At 42.4% G+C, this 16,933-nt stretch overlaps 2 protein-coding genes and 1 pseudogene across 4 annotated transcripts in view; 2 read left to right on the top strand and 1 right to left on the bottom strand.

Annotated features, from left to right (window-relative positions):
• Dhfr (dihydrofolate reductase) overlaps positions 1-14,787 on the bottom strand; it is a 29,036-nt gene extending 14,249 nt beyond the window's left edge. Inside the window, exons 1-5 of the mRNA XM_021180778.2 lie at positions 14,566-14,787; positions 14,207-14,256; positions 11,516-11,621; positions 3,953-4,079; positions 1,330-1,445 (exon numbers count right to left, since the gene is read on the bottom strand). Of these exons, the coding sequence (XP_021036437.1) occupies positions 1,330-1,445; positions 3,953-4,079; positions 11,516-11,621; positions 14,207-14,256; positions 14,566-14,651 (485 nt within the window). The 5' untranslated portion in view covers positions 14,652-14,787. The remainder of the gene's footprint in view (positions 1-1,329; positions 1,446-3,952; positions 4,080-11,515; positions 11,622-14,206; positions 14,257-14,565) is intronic.
• LOC110308318 lies at positions 13,135-13,529 on the top strand (annotated as a pseudogene).
• Positions 14,788-14,926: 139 nt separating the features above from the next.
• The window catches only part of Msh3 (mutS homolog 3), a 154,932-nt gene continuing 152,925 nt past the window's right edge, over positions 14,927-16,933 (top strand). For 2 of the 3 annotated variants that reach the window (XR_003834662.1, XM_021180633.2), the window contains exons 1-2: positions 14,927-15,193; positions 16,610-16,727. Coding sequence is in view for 2 of the 3 variants with exons in the window: in XM_021180633.2 (XP_021036292.1) it covers positions 15,056-15,193; positions 16,610-16,727 (256 nt within the window). In the remaining variant the exon portion in view is untranslated. The remainder of the gene's footprint in view (positions 15,194-16,609; positions 16,728-16,933) is intronic. The other variant, XM_021180634.2, reaches the window with a different exon arrangement.

The following is a 16,933-nucleotide window of genomic DNA, read 5'->3' as shown; positions in this document are numbered from 1 at the left end:
ATTTAGTGCACTCCCATTGGCTAGTATTCACACTCATTTAGTGCACTCCCATTGGCCAGTATTCACACTCATTTAGTGCACTCCTATTGGCTAGTATTCACACTCATTTAGTGCACTCCCATTGGCCAGTATTCACACTCATTTAGTGCACTCCCATTGGCTAGTATTCACACTCATTTAGTGCACTCCCATTGGCCAGTATTCACAGTGCTGGAAGGTGATACATGTGCTTTCAGAAAAGAGAGAAACCGTCAGTCTTACCTACCTTGAGCTCTGTGAGCTACAGAAACAGCAAGCTGCCCACAGGACACAGTGGTTCAACACTGCCACAGACGCTATGGGAGTAACCAACTGCTGCTTCTTTCTGAACCATCACTCCATGAGATACAACCCATACCTGACACTGTCAGCAAGGCTAAGAACCTGAAGCTAGATAGCTAGATAGCTAGTCAGGGGCCTTAGGGGAAAGCCTACTCTCATTCTACTAAATTAACACAGCAATAAAATGACTCTCAATAACACATTGTTATACCCACAGATGCTCAACTCTCATCAGAGAAGTTACTTTGTGTAGTCAATGACAATTAACACAGAAACCCACTACTGGTCACCATGGAGGAAAAAAGACTTTGGAATTCTCAGCCCTAACGTGATGTCTGTAGTACACATGCTCCTTTCCTTAAGGTTCAGTGATCTACACAGAAAAGGGAGAAAAAGACTGTAGAGTCAGAGGTGGTGGGTGACTTCGAGGAAGCAGTGTTTTGCAGATAGGACACAGATGCACACGAGAGTTCAGTGACTGTGACAGCTTGCACAAGAGCTGCACAGGAGTGGGGACAAATCCCACCTTAGCCAGCGGACAGTGCTGTGAGGAGAAGCTTGTTTTCTTCAAAACTAACTGTGTCTACCACCCATCCTCCAGGGCTGGCCCCATGTTTGGGAGCTCAGCCAGTATAAACTGGGCTCCATGGCTTTTTTTTTTGTTGTTGTTGTTCTTAGAGAGAGAACATGATCTGGAAGAAGGTGGAGAAGAGGATGAATATGATCCAAATACATTGTATGAAATTTTCAGATAAATAAAAATATTATTTAAAAAGTATCTTTCTACATAACACATTACCACATCAAATCAAATCTGAAAAGTTACTCTCCTTTATAATTCTTTTTCCTCTTTTTATTACTAATTTATTTTATTTCAGTTATGGCTTCTACGGAGACATGCTAATTTTCATACATATATGTCATTGTGCTTTGCTCTTACTTGCTTCCCCCTTCTTTCTGTAATTAGTTCTTAAAGTGCTTCTTACTAATTAATAATCGTATACTTACTCTGGGAGAAGTTTATATTTCCCCAAATCAATTTCTGGGAAAAATGTGTCACTTTCAAATTCCTGCATGATCCTTGTCACAAAGAGTCTGAGGTGGCCTGGTTGATTCATGGCTTCCTTTAAAACAAACACAAGGTGTCACTCTCCTTACCCTGAGCTGAAAGGCAAAGCGACTGAAGACACTTTCTTAGTTAAGTTTCTACTAGGCATTAAATGCATGTTTACAGTTGTTCAGTCTTGCTATGTATAAAATATTTTGAAAAAAAGATTTGCTTATATTTTTAAAAATGATGCCTGTATGTTATATGTTTTTGTGTGGGTATGTTTATGTGAGTACTGATATTTGTGGAGGCCAGAGGAGCTGAAGTTGGAGGTGATCGTGAGCCACCTGATGTGGATGTTGGGATTTGAGCTCAAGTCCTTTGAAAAGCAGCCAGTGCTTTTAACCACTGTGCCATCTCTCCAGTCACCTAAAACTTACTATATAAACCCTCAGTTACATTGACAATAACACTAGTCACAATTACTAACTGTGGAAATATATTCTGGTCTCTAGTTTATAAGAGTTTAACCCTTATTACCTAGTTGCTAATCCAAAGAGAAGTTTGCATCTGTACACTTGAGTATCAAAGTACTTTTGTGAGATTGTCATTGTTAAAACCACCACGGGAACACTCGGTACACCATTCCTTTAAAATTATTTATTTACGTATTTGTGTGTCGCCTGTGTGTGTCTATGCTGGAAGAGGCTATGGAGTCACTCAGAGTTGCAGACATTTACGGGATGCTCTGCTTGTTATGTGGGTGCTGGAATCTGAATCCTGGTCCTCACGACTGTGTAGCAAGGACTCTTAACTGCAGAGCCATGTCTCCAGCACCATTGGTAAACCTTTCTTACTCTATCATTATCTAAAACTGCCCCCATTTCTCTGCAGGCAGGGCATTCATGTTGCTTCTTACTGTTAACGATGGCGCTCAGTCTGTTCTGGTTAACGGCTTTTCTAACCAGTCTATGATGTTAATTCGATAGTCTCTATAGACAAAATGGCCTTGGAAGAAATCGCTTATATTTTTACTGGAAAGGATGATTCTTAAGAGCAGATAACCATTGATCCTCAAACATATATAGGAGGAAAAAAATACATGCAGATATAAGATTTCAAGTTGTTAACTTCCAAATATGAGTATAGAACACTTTCTTTTCAGTATTTTAGCTCATGTTAAATCATTTATATCACTGTTGCAATCAAATAAATATTCTAGTTTCCACTATAGCCCAAACCAGAAAAGCTGATGAGGACTAGCTGTAGCTACATCTGCAGCTCTACATCAAAGCAGGGCGAGCCTTCCATAAAAGGACATACAGTGAACATTTCAGGTGCGGACAGACATAGGCTTCTTACTTATAGCAAAAGCAGCCGTGCTGTGAGCACTGGTATACTCCACTTTCATCACACTGGCATGGGGGGACAGGCTGAAAGCACTGCAACATGCAAGACTGCTACTTGTAGGCTTCCACTTTCTTACTGTAGAGCTAATTACATAAGTGCATTTAGTCTTAAGTCTATAGAATGCATCTTAATATGAGACAATGTTAGAGGGATGTGAGACACAGACAGTTTATAATCAGTTTTGGAATCTGTAATGCCCTTTTCTTGAATCATTTCTGTGTATACATACCCCAAAGGAGTGGGACTGATTTTTCTTCCACATGTTAACCTTTCTGAAGAACAGCCAAACAAACAAGCAAACCGGAAGTCACTTTGTACCAAATGATACCAGGAAAAGAGTATTTTCTGCTTTGCCTATTATTTTCCACTACCATGAAACCATGCCATCCCCTGCTACCCTGAGGCTGCAAAGAAGTCGCAGAGGTAAAGTTTCCACCTGTCTGCCTGTGCTGATAGAGTCATGCTCTTCTCAGCATGGCATTTATCCTGGAGGCAAAGGCACAGCAGCACACCCAGGGCATCTCCAGGGAGCTGAAAGCCATACCATATAAGATAAGCACTATGCTCAAGAAATCAGACTGATTCTTAAACTGAAAATAACTAGTATTTTGAATTGAAAATGACTAGCATGTGGGAAGAGCTTGGCTAAAGAACACAAGATTCCAGTTACACAGGAAGAATAAGTTCTGGGGCTCTACTGCACTGCATGGCGACTGTGGTTAGGAACAACGTCTTACTTACTGTGCTCTTCAAATTGCTGGGAGTTGATTTTAAGTGCTCCCATCACAAAAGAAGGTGATATATCTCAATTTAGCTACTCCACAAATACATATTTCAGATTATCTGATTATTTGCCAGTTTAAAAAATAGACTTAAAAATAAGGCATTGAAGTTGGTGGGAGTGGGTGGGAGGGTCAATCTGCCTAAGGTACATGAAATATGATGCACCATCATAATGTAATACAAAGTCTTATACATTAACATATAAGCATCTTCTATTTATAAGTACAACTGGTATAAATTATAAATCTTACATTTACCTTAATATTTATTGTGCATGAGTGTCAAATAATTCACCTGTGTGGTTTACAGTCAGGACAATGTCCTGTTTCCATGTGCATGGTGGCAAGTAGAGAAGGGTAATTCTTTCTATTTATACATGACTCTACTTACCTGGTAAACAGAACTGCCTCCGACTACCCAAACCATGTCTACTTTACTTGCCAATTCCGGTTGTTCAATAAGTCTTAAGGCATCATCCAAACTTTTGGCAAGAAAATGAGCTCCTTGTGGTGGTTCTCTGAGGTTAAAAAAAAAAAAAAAAAAGACTTATGGTTTTTGTAAAAGTCTGTCCACACTAGTCAAATAATCCAAATTGGCAGCAGCTAGTACAAACTATGAAAACTAATCCTTTCAACTCAAAGTACTTGGAATGTATGGCCAGTGTCCAACATGCATTCTACATTTCATGCCTGAATAGTACTTGCAAATCAAAACATAACGCCATATGTGACACCCCACTGTATCTGTACTGGAAAACAACCTCAACAGCAGCTTTCTCTGCTGTGGTGGCGAGAAGGTCAGGGTGGAAAGCAAGGAACTCCCTGGAAGCTTAATAGGGTTACATAGGTAATCTTCGTCAACACTCAGCTCACGTGCATCTCGCTGTATTAACACCTACCACAAGCTAGAGCAATACGGAATTCTAGTTAATAACACACAGGGAAATGGACTCGTTCTCCCACTTATTTTGAAATGTGTGGACAAACAGCAGCAACCAAAGTAGTGACGGTGACAAAGCAGCACAGTAAAATTAATGGCAGAGTCCACGCGGTGTCTGTGCAGCTGTTTAATGGGAGAGTACGCATGGTGACTGTGCAGATGTTTAATGGCAGAATCCACACAGTGGCTGTGCAGATGTTTAATGGCAGAATCCACACAGTGGCTGTGCAGCTGTTTAATGGCAGAATCCACACAGTGGCTAAGTAGATGCTTTGTGAACAGTTCTGTCAGTTTGGATACTGACCTGATTAAACATTAGACAGAGAATATCCACATGATTTTGAACACCTGAAGCAGCATTCAGAGTGTTAATGTATGTGGGAAAAAGGACGGCCATATTTTGAACAATATGGAAAGGAGAGAGTATTTGAAAACGAGCTGGTTACCAGTTATATAACTAATACTCGGCAAGGAAAATGTTAAGTAAACTCACTAATTATGCTGACTAGATCAATTTCACATCTCATATTTGATGGTGAGGGGAGTTGCAGTTCCCTTTATAAATGAAGAAACTTATACAACAAGGCTTTTATAGTGATCAGATACAGAACCGAAATTACTAATTCAATGTCAACTTCTTAGCTGGTGCTTTAAAAGGATTACTTACATAATCGTCTTTGAACTGGTAGTCGTAACAATGATTAATCAAGGACTAATGGGGACTATTCATTTTCCTGGTGGCATTCTCCCTCTCTTCTTGGTTTCTATTTTACTTTTCTCACTCTTTGTCATATGTAAGGGAGTTAGGATAGAGCAAAAATATATTTAGACTTACACTGGAAAAACAAAACAAAACAGCGGGAACTGAAGTAAGTTAAATGAGCTGAGCTATCACAAAAGGTTATCAGGGTAACTTCAGGGACAAGAAGGCTGGATACAGTGGCGTTCAAGGACAGAACAGGAACTAGAGGGAGGAAAGATTTAAGTCATGGAGAAGATGATCTAGTTCATAAATCGTCTATGGTGACTGGAATGCTGATTAAGGAACTGACATAGTCTAAAGCTGAGAGCAATATGCTCTCTACAGGGCCAGGAATGTGCTTGCTATACCTGAGGTCCTGGGTTTGATGCCTAGTACACACAGGAGAATAAGAAGAAATCACCGATGAAGTCCTGAACTTAACGTGCTAACCCAGAGCTCCCAAGAGCAAGAGAGCTTCCCTGGTCCACAGAGGATTTTCTTCCTCTACTACTTTTTCCTGACATGTTCTTCAGGATCTGGAGTCTGATTTATAGTCACTCACAGCTAAACAACTTTTATGCTCCCAATTAAAAAAAAGGTTCATGTAGAAAATGTACTGCCTTCCAGTAACTTTTGCATACTCAATTAGTATGGAATTTATCCTGTGTAAAGAGTGAACAAACTCAAGTCCCTTACTTCTAAAACAATTCCTCCATGATTTCTCCAAAGCAGAGTAGCTCTCATGTTTTCCTGGTACCTTGTGCTTTTCCAGCTTTCAAGTAACTGTTGATTGATGTTCTTATGCACAGGTCTTAAATAACAATTGACCTATCCAGGTTATCATAGCCAGTGTTTCATTTAATGAACGGCTCTTTTCTATCTTTAGATCACGATGGCTCTTTATTTTAGGATATTTTCTTGGTCATAGTAACTCTCAAGGCAAGTTTTCAGAAGAAAATGAACCTCAATTGATTGTAATTAAATAATAGTCTTGTAATAGGTTGGGAGAAACTGAAGAGAAACAACGCGTTTGATACCGAATTAGATCCTAGAATAATAAAGAACAGCAATGGGAGACCTGGTGAAATTTGAATAAACTCTAGTTTATTTAAAACACCAACCCAAATCAACCCAACCCAAAATAAATTATTGGTGTGAACTTGAAAGAAAAGGGGTGGTTATATGAATTCTGTGTCAAGAATTGTGTGGACATGGCTGGTATTCTGTTTCTTAACTAGAATTAAGATATGTAAGTAGATGTTCAATCTTGAAACAATGTTTACAATGTGTAAATCATTAGTCCATTTAGTAGAACCAGTCTCCCATGTAGCTACTAGATAGTAACTTAGTTTCTAATAGTCCAAGTAGGGAAATATACAATATTTCCTAATTTCTGATATACAAAGTTGAGTCATTAGGATGATCTTACTTTTAGGACACCCAAAGACCACTTATTCTGTAAAGAGTTCTCAGCTTCTAGGTTGGCAATAAAGGTTTAAAAGTCCTTTTACCTACTGCGATGGGATGGCAATGAGACAGACCTTAGCAATGGCCAAAAAGCATGAAACCAGAATAGGAAGCTGTGCAGAGGACCTGGCTGCATACGTGGTGATAATCTGTGGTGGGGCAATGATAGTGCCTGACTCCTCCACTGAGTGTCAACACAGGGAGAACCATGCCCCAAAGCACAGACACAGCACGCTTCCTTAGAGATCACTGCAGGCTACAGTGAAGTAACTTAACACATCAAAACTCAGAGAAAGTTGAGGGTAGGAAAAAAGTAACTTAAGGTGAGGTTCAAAATACTAATAAGCCAGTAGTGCAGTCTCTAGTCACCTAGAATAAAGGAGAGCGTACACGATGATTTAGGTAGAGAGATTCATTTAATTCTTAGTACTCAAGAAGTGAAAAAAAAAAGTGATTTACTAAGGTAAAAAGTGAGATCATGAGCTTATTCACTGTGATACCATTAATGTTAGAAGGCAAAATGTTGGGCTGGAGAGATGGCTCAGCAGTTAAGAGCACTGACTCCTCTTCCAGATGTCCTGAGTTCAATCTTCAGCAACCACATGATGGCTCACAACCATCTGTAATGGGGATCTGATGCCCTCTTCTGATGTGTCTGAGGACAGCAACAGTGTACCCACATACATGAAATAAATAAAATAAATCTTTAAAAAAAAAAAAGGCAAAAAGTTTAAGTACTATGAAGAGAAATCAATACCATTACTGTTCATTTTTATGGTGCTAGGGCTCAAACCCAGGGCCTTTACGCATGCTCCTCCTCCAGCCCCTAATATTAATATTTCCTATAAGCTACAAGGCAGTAAGGTTAGGAACTGGTATCTGCTAAGTACTGTGCTGGGTTATTTCTTCTGACTGTGATAAGAAACTTGAGCCACTCAACTTAAGGCCGGAGAGATCTAGTTTGGCCGACTACTTTGTCCTGAGATAACCATGTCTGGAAACATGTGGTAGAGCAATGAGACACACTTAATGGAAGCAGATCCCTTTCCAAAGCTAGGCTCTAAATGATCCATCTCCCCCAGTCAGGCACCATCTCCTAATATTCCTTCAGTTGTAAAGTTATCAATAAATTGACAAAGTTAGTTTCAGTCCTCATGATTCAATTACCCCCACCCCACTCCCACAAGTCCATCAACTAGAACAGGAGATTTCTGGGGACATTGAAAATGCAAACCATAACAGGTACCTTTCATGAGTGAGACACTTAACATGCAGATCCAATGAATCCTGAAAAATCATCCTAAGAGCGGCTTTATTAATCTCATTTAGTGGGTAATACAGTTGAGGTTCAGCAAGCTCCACTCAGAACCTGCCTACATCCCAAAGCTGGCTGGAGCCAGAGCTCAGCCCTGAATGGGCGATGTATGTGGATCAGAGGGGAAGGCTTTATGAAGAAGAGAATGTCATAACTAGAAATTATTACACCATGAAACTTAGAAGAGCTTTTATAAAGATGATTTGCAGTGTGCTAGACAATTTGTAGTATGTGTGTGTGTGTATATATATATATATATATGTTACATCATGGAGGCAACTGAGATCTCTAAACATAATTTCTGGAATATAGCATTGATTCAAAACGTTTTTAATTTTTGGGTACCAAGCCACCCACACCCACACCCACACACTCACTTCACACATACACAGTTATTTTTTGTGATTGTCTCACTCTATAGCCCAGCATGACATCAATCTTAAGAGCTTCCATGGCAAAGCCTTTTAAGTGATGGAATTATGGGTGTGTGGTACTATGTACTCCCCTACTAAAAACTTCAGCCCTCCTCCAAGTAAATCAATGTATCCTTCCAGGGTTACAAAGGTGACTTCTGGTGTGCTCAGAGTCATGCGGTCATTACCACTGTCTCGCCCTGTCAGCAGGCCTTGTTAACCCCATGTCAGTTCTATTAAAGTTACAACTTGACTGCCTAGAAAGCTTGACAGGCGCTATCTCCTCTCCCTGCCTTAGTGACTTTGGGGGTTACCTTGAGGATTCATAAGCGATAGTGATTGTCATGGGTAATGCTGTTCTTGTGATACAGGACCTGGCAGTGCCTGGTCCCAGCTACGAACAGAGGTAAAGTGACAACCAAGTGGAGAACCCAGAGATTGAAATTAAAAAAACTGAACCCTAATAAAATCTCTAAATGATATTTCAACTTCTCCGGCATACTTGAAAATAAAAACCAAACAAAACCCCAAAACCAAAGCACTCCAGTCAACATTATAATGTTGACACAGAAAACAACAAAATCCAATTACATACACCATAGGGGGGTCATAAAGAAGAAATTAGACTCATCATTTGAGGAGAAATGCTGGTTCAACCGAACATCTCCCCCACTGAGATTTGTTAATGTTTATTTTAGCTCAAGCTGGCCATAAATAAATTTGAGTAGTATTCAAGAATATGTTATTAAAAAGCCCTTGGGAATAGCAATATAGCCCATGAATGCAGACTTTTTTCAAGGAGAGAGATCACCAGAATATCCTAGCAACCACGACAGGGAGCAGCATGAAGATGGAGGCAGATGGCGAGAGGCACATCACATATTCCCCATCAGCAGAGGCAACCAATGCAAATGTTTGTATTTTCTTCTAATTTTTAACCTATGCCATTGTAGGAGGCATGTGGGAGGAACCCTACATAAGAATCTCTTAGCGTGCAGCTATGGGGAGAGCTTTCTCTTCCTCCCAGGGCTGCTCTAACTTCTCTTCACTCCGATGCTTGTCTTGCAGATGTGATGACATCTATGAGGACTTTGGTTTAAACCCCTGAAAGGCCTTCAGGGTAGAGCTCAGACTTTCCAGAGTGACCAGAGCACCCCCTGGAAAGTTCCAGCTTACTCTCCCTATGTCTGCTCTCCACAGTTTTGGATTCATGGATTCACTGCACCTCCCATTCGTGAAAGCCAATCCCTACAATGAAGCTCTTATATAACTTTAGCTTCTCTGCTTCTCTGGATGGGTCTTGAATAAAACACATGGAAGTGACATTCTTGACTGCAGTTCAAACAAGCAGTGCCTGGTACTCTAAGATGGTGCATCATTGCTGATGACTACGGATTAAGTTAAGGAAGAATAGTCAATATCCTGAGTCCTAACTTTCCCTAGATTGTTGTCATCTGCTGACCAAAAAATCCAAACTAAAACTCCTTTAAGATCCAGGAAGTTATTTTATTAAGTAAAGACTAGTAGCAACAACAATTTCAAAGTCATGGTCAAGGTCAAACGACCAGATTTAACTTCTAGCTAATCTTATTTACCTACCCTACCACCCCCAGTCCCTTTAAAAAAAAGTTAGTTTCATTAACTTTATGTGTTTGTCTATGACACTTACATGAGTGTCTGTGCACCATGTGCATGAAAGCATGGAGCCTTGGAAGCCAGAAGAAGGCACTGTACCACCTAGGATTGGACTTACAGCCAGTTGTGAGCTGCCACATGGGTGTTGGGAATCAAACTCAGATCCTCTAGAAGAGCAGCTAGTGTTCTTAACTGCGAGCTATTTCTTCAGCCCAACCACCTCAGGTTCTTAAGACATTTCCAGTCACAGAGAAGGAATCATCTAGTCAAATGTTAATTTGGAGGAAATGAAATGTCTTGGCAGAAGCCAACTGCAGACACTCTTTCTCCTGAAGATTCCTGGACCATTTTAATACACTGAACTATTTCACCTCTGACACTGTACAAAGAACACACAGTATCTGGGTATTGTGGCTAACTAGAGACAAAAGAGTACACGGCCATGACCAGTTTCTGCACGTCCTTCATATTTTATTGTGTTTAGAATTGATTCCAAAAATGGGATAGCCACTTCAATTCGCTGAAACTAAAAACATAGGCACTTTTAGAGTGTGAAATGAGAAACCAGTTATAAATCTTATAACTGAGAGCTAGGTCTATAGAAAAATGGTTTAAAGGAACCTGCAGAACTGTTTCCATATTTTTTTCTAATTCTTAAGGTGAGAAAATCAAGCACTTAAAGGAACAGAATTAAGTTGCCCCATAGTGTAAGTGACCACTCAGTTTCTATTGCTGTAGTAGGTAGTGTGGTTCAATGGCTTAAGCAGATGACAGCGTCTAGTCTCTTAAGTGTGTTGGGTTAAGTTCTGACAGTACCAACTGGTTTGGAGAGTGAGTCATTTATTTATTTATTTATTTATTTCCCGAGATAGGGTTTCTCTGTGTAGCCCTGGCTGTCCTTGAACTCAGAAATCTGCCTGCCTCTGGCTCCCAAGTGCTGGGATTAAAGGCATGCGCCACCACTGCCCGGCCAGTGAGTCATTTATAAGGCACTGGGAGGATAACTCTGTAAAGTATCTGCTGTGCAAGTATGAGGACCCAAGTTTGATCCCCAGCACCTGGTTCAAAAACAAAGCCTGGCTTGGTGTTATGCACCTGTAATTCTCTCTGTGGATCAGCAGAGACAGGAATCCTGGATCTTACTTATTGGTCAGTTAACCCAGACTAATAGGTGAACACAGACCCCAGCGAGAGACCCCATCTCAACAAAACAAGGTAGACACACCCTCAGGAAGGACACAGAAGAGCAATGTTCAGGTTTGTTTGCATGGATACATGCATGTGTACCTGCCTACATACTTGTGCACGTATACACACACACACACACACACACAGAGGTGTTCATCACCTTACTTTCGCACTGCCTTATCCTGTTATGTACTGATCTGTGCCCTGGGAAACAGATCATTTTTCTTGTAATGAGCTCATGTTATAACACTTACTTGAGTTCTCTACTGAGAACTATATTAATTCTGTCCTTTAAAGGTCGATTCTTCTCAGGAATGGAGAACCAGGTTTTCCTACCCATAATCACCAGATTCTGTTTACCTATAATACCAAGAAGAAAAGATATCAGAGAATACACATATATTGTCAGTGACATACATAGGCAAGACGATTGTCATAGTGACATCTAGTGGGCATCCTTTAGAAAAATTAAGACAAACAGCTTTACCTAAAATTCAGATTTAGTTCTCATTAACTAAATATAGTTCAATTTTTCAGTTTGGCTCATGCAGTTCATATCTTTTACTTAGGTTTTAATCCATTGCAACCATGCATAATTTCAGTCAAAGTGCTCAGGTTGATTGGATTTTGTAATTCACTAGATATCCTTAAAGTGGAGAATAGGTTCTAATCCTAGAATTCTTGAGATTAAATGTGTTCACCATCTAAAACTACTTGTCTCTGATTCATCTATCCCAGAGAAATAATACCTATCTCTATGTATATTTAAGGTCATCTCTACCTATCTATATTCAGAGGTCAGGGACCTTTGCAGAAGACAGGGGCAGAAAACACGTAAGAGTTGGTAGAAGGGGAAGAGAGCTGTGAAAGGCTGACTTTCGGCCATGACAGGGCTGACATATGTATGCATCAATTCTCATCTGGCTCCTGCACAAGATCAAGCCAGGCAAAATTCAAGTATGGAGGAGGGTTCCTGAGGCCCCTCCAGTCGCTATTGGTGTTGATGGCTGCTGGGAGAGGGAGAGACCATCTTCTGGTCTGGTCTGATTGTGGATTGCTCACACCCTAGTCAATGGCCACACACAGGGTTATTAATAACAAGCAGAACATGACTTAGGGAAGGAGAAGGGGACTCAGGAGGAGTGAGAAGGTAAATGGATACAACCAACATAAACTGGGTAAAAATATAAAGCTTTCAAAGAACGAAAATACATTTAACAAGTACTGTTATACAAACTACACATATGGCTTCCAGCTTTTTATTTAATTACTTGGAGGAAAACCTTGAATTTCAGACGTCTGGATCAAATGACAATTACCAGAGTCCTTTAAAAACATGATTTGAGGTGCCTAGAGAGATAGTTTAGCTGTTAAAAGCACAGTAGAAGACCTGGGTTTAGTTCTCAGCACCCACATCTCAAGGCTCACAACTGCCTTTAGCTCTAGTTCTAGGGAACTGACACCCTCCTCAGGCCTCTGTGGGGACCAGGCACACATGTTTTGTACATACAGGTATATAGGCACTCTCAAAACAGACATTAAAAATAAAAATAAATCTTGAAGAGTCACTTTTTATCTTGTGCACATTGTGTACCCATATGCACAGGCCAGGCAGTGTGACTGGGTGTCTTTACCTATCTTCTTGAGACAAGTTTTCTCACTGATCCTGGAACCCACAAATTTGGCTACAGAGCAAGCCCCAGGGATCTTTCTGTCTGTGTCTCCTTAATGCTGGTATTACAAATGTGCCACTGTGTCCAGCTTTTTACTCCGGTAGTAGGATTTGAACTCAAGAGTAGACTGTGTTAAGATGGCATCTGCAGCTCTTCTTTGGCGCTGCCTACGAGGTGGCTGCCATCTGTTTTGCTGCATCATGGCTGCTCTCCGGCCTCTGGTGAAGCCCAAGATCATCAAAAAGAGGACCAAGAAGTTCATCAGGCACCAGTCAAACTGATAGGTGAAAATTAAGGGAAACTGGAAACCCAGAGGCACTGACAGCAGGGTGCAGAGAAGGTTCAAGGGCCAGATCCTGATTGGTTACGGGAACAACAAGAAAGCCAAGCACATGCTGCCTAGCGGCTCTAGAACTTTCTGGTCCACAATGGCAAGGAGCTGGAGGTGCGGCTGATGTGTAACAAATCTTGCTGTGCTGAGATTGCTCACAGTGTGTCCTCTAAGAACTGAGGAGCCATCGTAGAAAGAGCAGCACAGCTGGCCATCAGACTCATCAATCCCAACGCCAGGCTACACAGCAGAGAACATGAATAGGTGGTTTGTGTGCATGTTTTGTGCCACCCCCTCAAGATGGCATTTGTCAACCTGTCTACTAGTGACCTATTATGTTCTCTACTAATGTTGTTCAACATCTACACTGCTGACTTCTTTTTCCCATCAGCTCTCCCTTCCTCTCCTACAATGATAAGCAATAAGCAAACATGTCTGTTAGGAAGAATTACAGCAAATGTCCTTACAATCACAAGCAATGAGAAACTGCCTTATAATTACTGCACACCACTCCCCATTCTTTTAAAGTCAGTCACCCACACTGCCTCACTGAAGACCACAGCCTTCATCCCACCGTGCCTTCCTAAAGCCAACAGATTTAAATTATTTTTTAGCCTCTTCTCCCCTGCATTTTTCTCCATTTACTCAAGTCTTCTGTCTTTCAATAACAATTCTAAATACCGGCTCAGGTCTCTATTCAAAGTGCTAAATTTTGCTGTCGATTCTGCCCAGTTATATTCGAGCTATATGCACTTGCTAACAAAATTTCAAACATAGAGTATTCTAAGAGGATGTTTAATAAAATCTGGGAATCGCACAAAAATTTCTAGCAAGAAACAAGAGATCCCAGATTCCCAGGGGAGACTTTCTATTCATACCTCTACCATGTAAATCTTGCTTCAAGCAAACAGAATCCTCATGACTTAATTACTCTACATTACCTTCCACTGAAGAGGTTGTGGTCATTCTTTGGAAGTACTTGAACTCGTTCCTGAAAGTTAGAGAAACACTGTTAACCTGTCATGTATGCTCAGGCTCCATTCAGCGACGAAAGGTGCAAGCCGGGTGTGGGTGTGCGGGGGTGGTGTTGCTGCCCGATCAGAGACAGGACTTTGCTCCCGGCCAGGGAGCCTGTGAGCAAAGGCTGGCACAGCAGGGGGATCACTGCGGGAACCGATAGCTTGGCCTCTGGCTGAGGCCGGCAGGGCCTACCGCTCACGCCCGTCCCGCGCGTCCAAGCCAAGTGCCTGACCCTACTCAGTGAACCGCCTCAGTTTCCCGAGCCCAGCCCGGCCAATACCTGAGCGGAGGCCAGGGTAGGTCTCCGTTCTTGCCAATTCCCATATTTTGGGACACGGCGACGATGCAGTTCAGTGGTCGAACCATGTTGGCAGCGGGGATAAAATCCTACCAGCCTCACGCTAGGATTGCCGTCAAGTTTGGCGCGAAATCGCAGCCCTGAGCTGTGTACCACTTGCGCAGCTTAGGCCCCGCCCCCACCAAGGCCCGCCGCGCATCCTATTTGTGCAGCTAAGGCCCCGCCCCCACCGAGGCCCGCCGCGCATCCTATTTGTGCAGCTAAGGCCCCGCCCCATCAAGGCCCGCCGCGCATCCTATTTGTGCAGCTAAGGCCTCGCCCCCATCAAGGCCCGCCGCGCATTCTATTTGTGAAGCTAAGGCTCCGCCCCCAAGGCCGGTCCCGCACAGGTTGCGGCGTGCGCGCGCGCAGGCGCGAGAAAGTGCGGCCGCGCGCTCGCGCTCCCAGCAGGCCGGCTCTTCTGCACACTGCAATGCCCCGCGGGAAATCCGCGTCGGGAGGCTCTACTGCCGCCGGCCCAGGCCCGGGGAGGCAAACGGTTCTGAGCCGGTTCTTCAGATCTGCGGGAAGCCTAAGATCCAGCGCGTCCTCCACGGAGCCAGCAGAGAAGGTAGAGTACGGCTCCGCAGCGCCCCTAGTGTCCACCTAGGCGAAGGCCGCCCCGGGCGGGTTCTGTCTTGGACGGGGCGGAGCTAGAGGGCGGGGTGGGACCAGACGGCTAGGGGCGGGGTCAGGGTGGGGCGGGTGCGTAGCCGTCGTGGCCGGAAGCGGAGGCCTTACGGAGAGCTTAATGGTGGGTAGGGCTAAGGGGCGGGGCCAGGGAAGGATAAGGTGGCGGCTTCTTCTGGTCCTTGTTTTAGTTGACTTTATTACCCAACTAGCGGTAATAGATTTGAGGTCTTGGTGCTTCCAGTCGGTAGCCGGAACCCGAGCCAGAAACTTCTGTCGTGGTGAATGGCCGGCCCAGGATGCGTTTTTTAACCTCTGTTCTTCATTCTTTCCTTTACATTTTCCCTACTGTATTGATGGTTGAAGAGGAGCTTTATTTACATATGCTTGCTTGGCTGACTAGAAGAAAGCTGTCATTAAGGCTAGTTTCTCAGAATTCAAAAACATGTGCTCTGTCTTTCTGATCCCCGTGCCAGAATATCGTTTTACTGTACAGATTTCCAGTGTAAGCATTTGGATGGATGAAGTTTCTGTACATGCTTATAGTTGGCTACTTCCTGTTGCTTGCAGCCCTTCAGATGGTTCAAAGCAAAGCAAAGTGAAACAAAACCAAAACCTCATCGTGATACTGCCACAAACACAGGCCCAAGGATGTTTCTCACACTAGCTGGCAATGTGTCACACTTGTTCAGGGTGCGTTAAGGCCTCGATCATTTCCCAGACTGAAGATGTAGAAGGTGATTGTAACTGGCGTTTGCTATCTCCTGTATTTTACTGCAGTTGCAAATCAGTTTAAGAATCTTAACCCATTTCATTTATATTTCTTTCCAATACTGACTGATGCTCTACTCTCTCTTTTTAAGGCTCATTTTTATTTCTGTAAAATCACTAAGATTTATTTTGCACCCACCACTGAGAGGATACTAGGCAAAAGTTTTGTTTTTCATAGATTATCTGCCAATAGATAGTCCCAGGACATCTTTTAATAGTGAATGGAAGCTTTGAAACAGGAAATACATTGGTCGTTTATTATCTCCTCTTCCTCCCATAATTTTGCATTTTGAAAATAGATTTTTCTAGTTGATCTTGTAGAAGTATTTTATTTAACATATAAGTAGGAAAGTAGAGAATTCCACATAATTTTAGCAGGATGTGAGGTAATGAGAAACTGTTCCTGCCAGTTTCTGTGATGGCAAAACCAGTCACCCCCAACAGCCTTTTCGGAGTAAAAAGTAGGTCACTCTACGAAGAGTGGCAGGCAGGAACTTACTATCATTCTGCAGCAAGGTTAAATAACTCCAGAGACTTCAAGCCTTAGACTAGTGTTAACACACCATTCCCAACCTTCCCGATACAGGTGACAGAAGGTGACGGCAGGAAGAGGTCACTGGGAAATGGTGGGCCCACTAAGAAAAAAGCAAAGAAAGTTCCAGAGAAGGAGGAAGAAAACATCTCAGTAGCATCTCACAACCCTGGTAAGTGCTAGAGACTAAGTCTTCTCAGCTGCTTGGGTTCCCCAGAAGGCAGAGGGGATCATGGGAGTGTTGAGTTTTGTTTTCCTGTGTAGAGAAGGAGCCCTGCTGCGCCTCAGCTGCTGTTTGAGAGTCTAGGCCCACGGAGGAGCTCAGTTCTCTTAATTTGGCTGTAGTTCTTTCAACTTTCTCTTTTGTTCACTATTGCT

This window comes from Mus caroli, chromosome 13 (genome assembly GCF_900094665.2).
Source record: "Mus caroli chromosome 13, CAROLI_EIJ_v1.1, whole genome shotgun sequence".
NCBI lineage: Eukaryota > Metazoa > Chordata > Mammalia > Rodentia > Muridae > Mus > Mus caroli.
The sequence above is the reverse complement of the archived record's forward strand: the minus strand, read 5'-3'. Positions and strand labels throughout refer to the sequence as shown.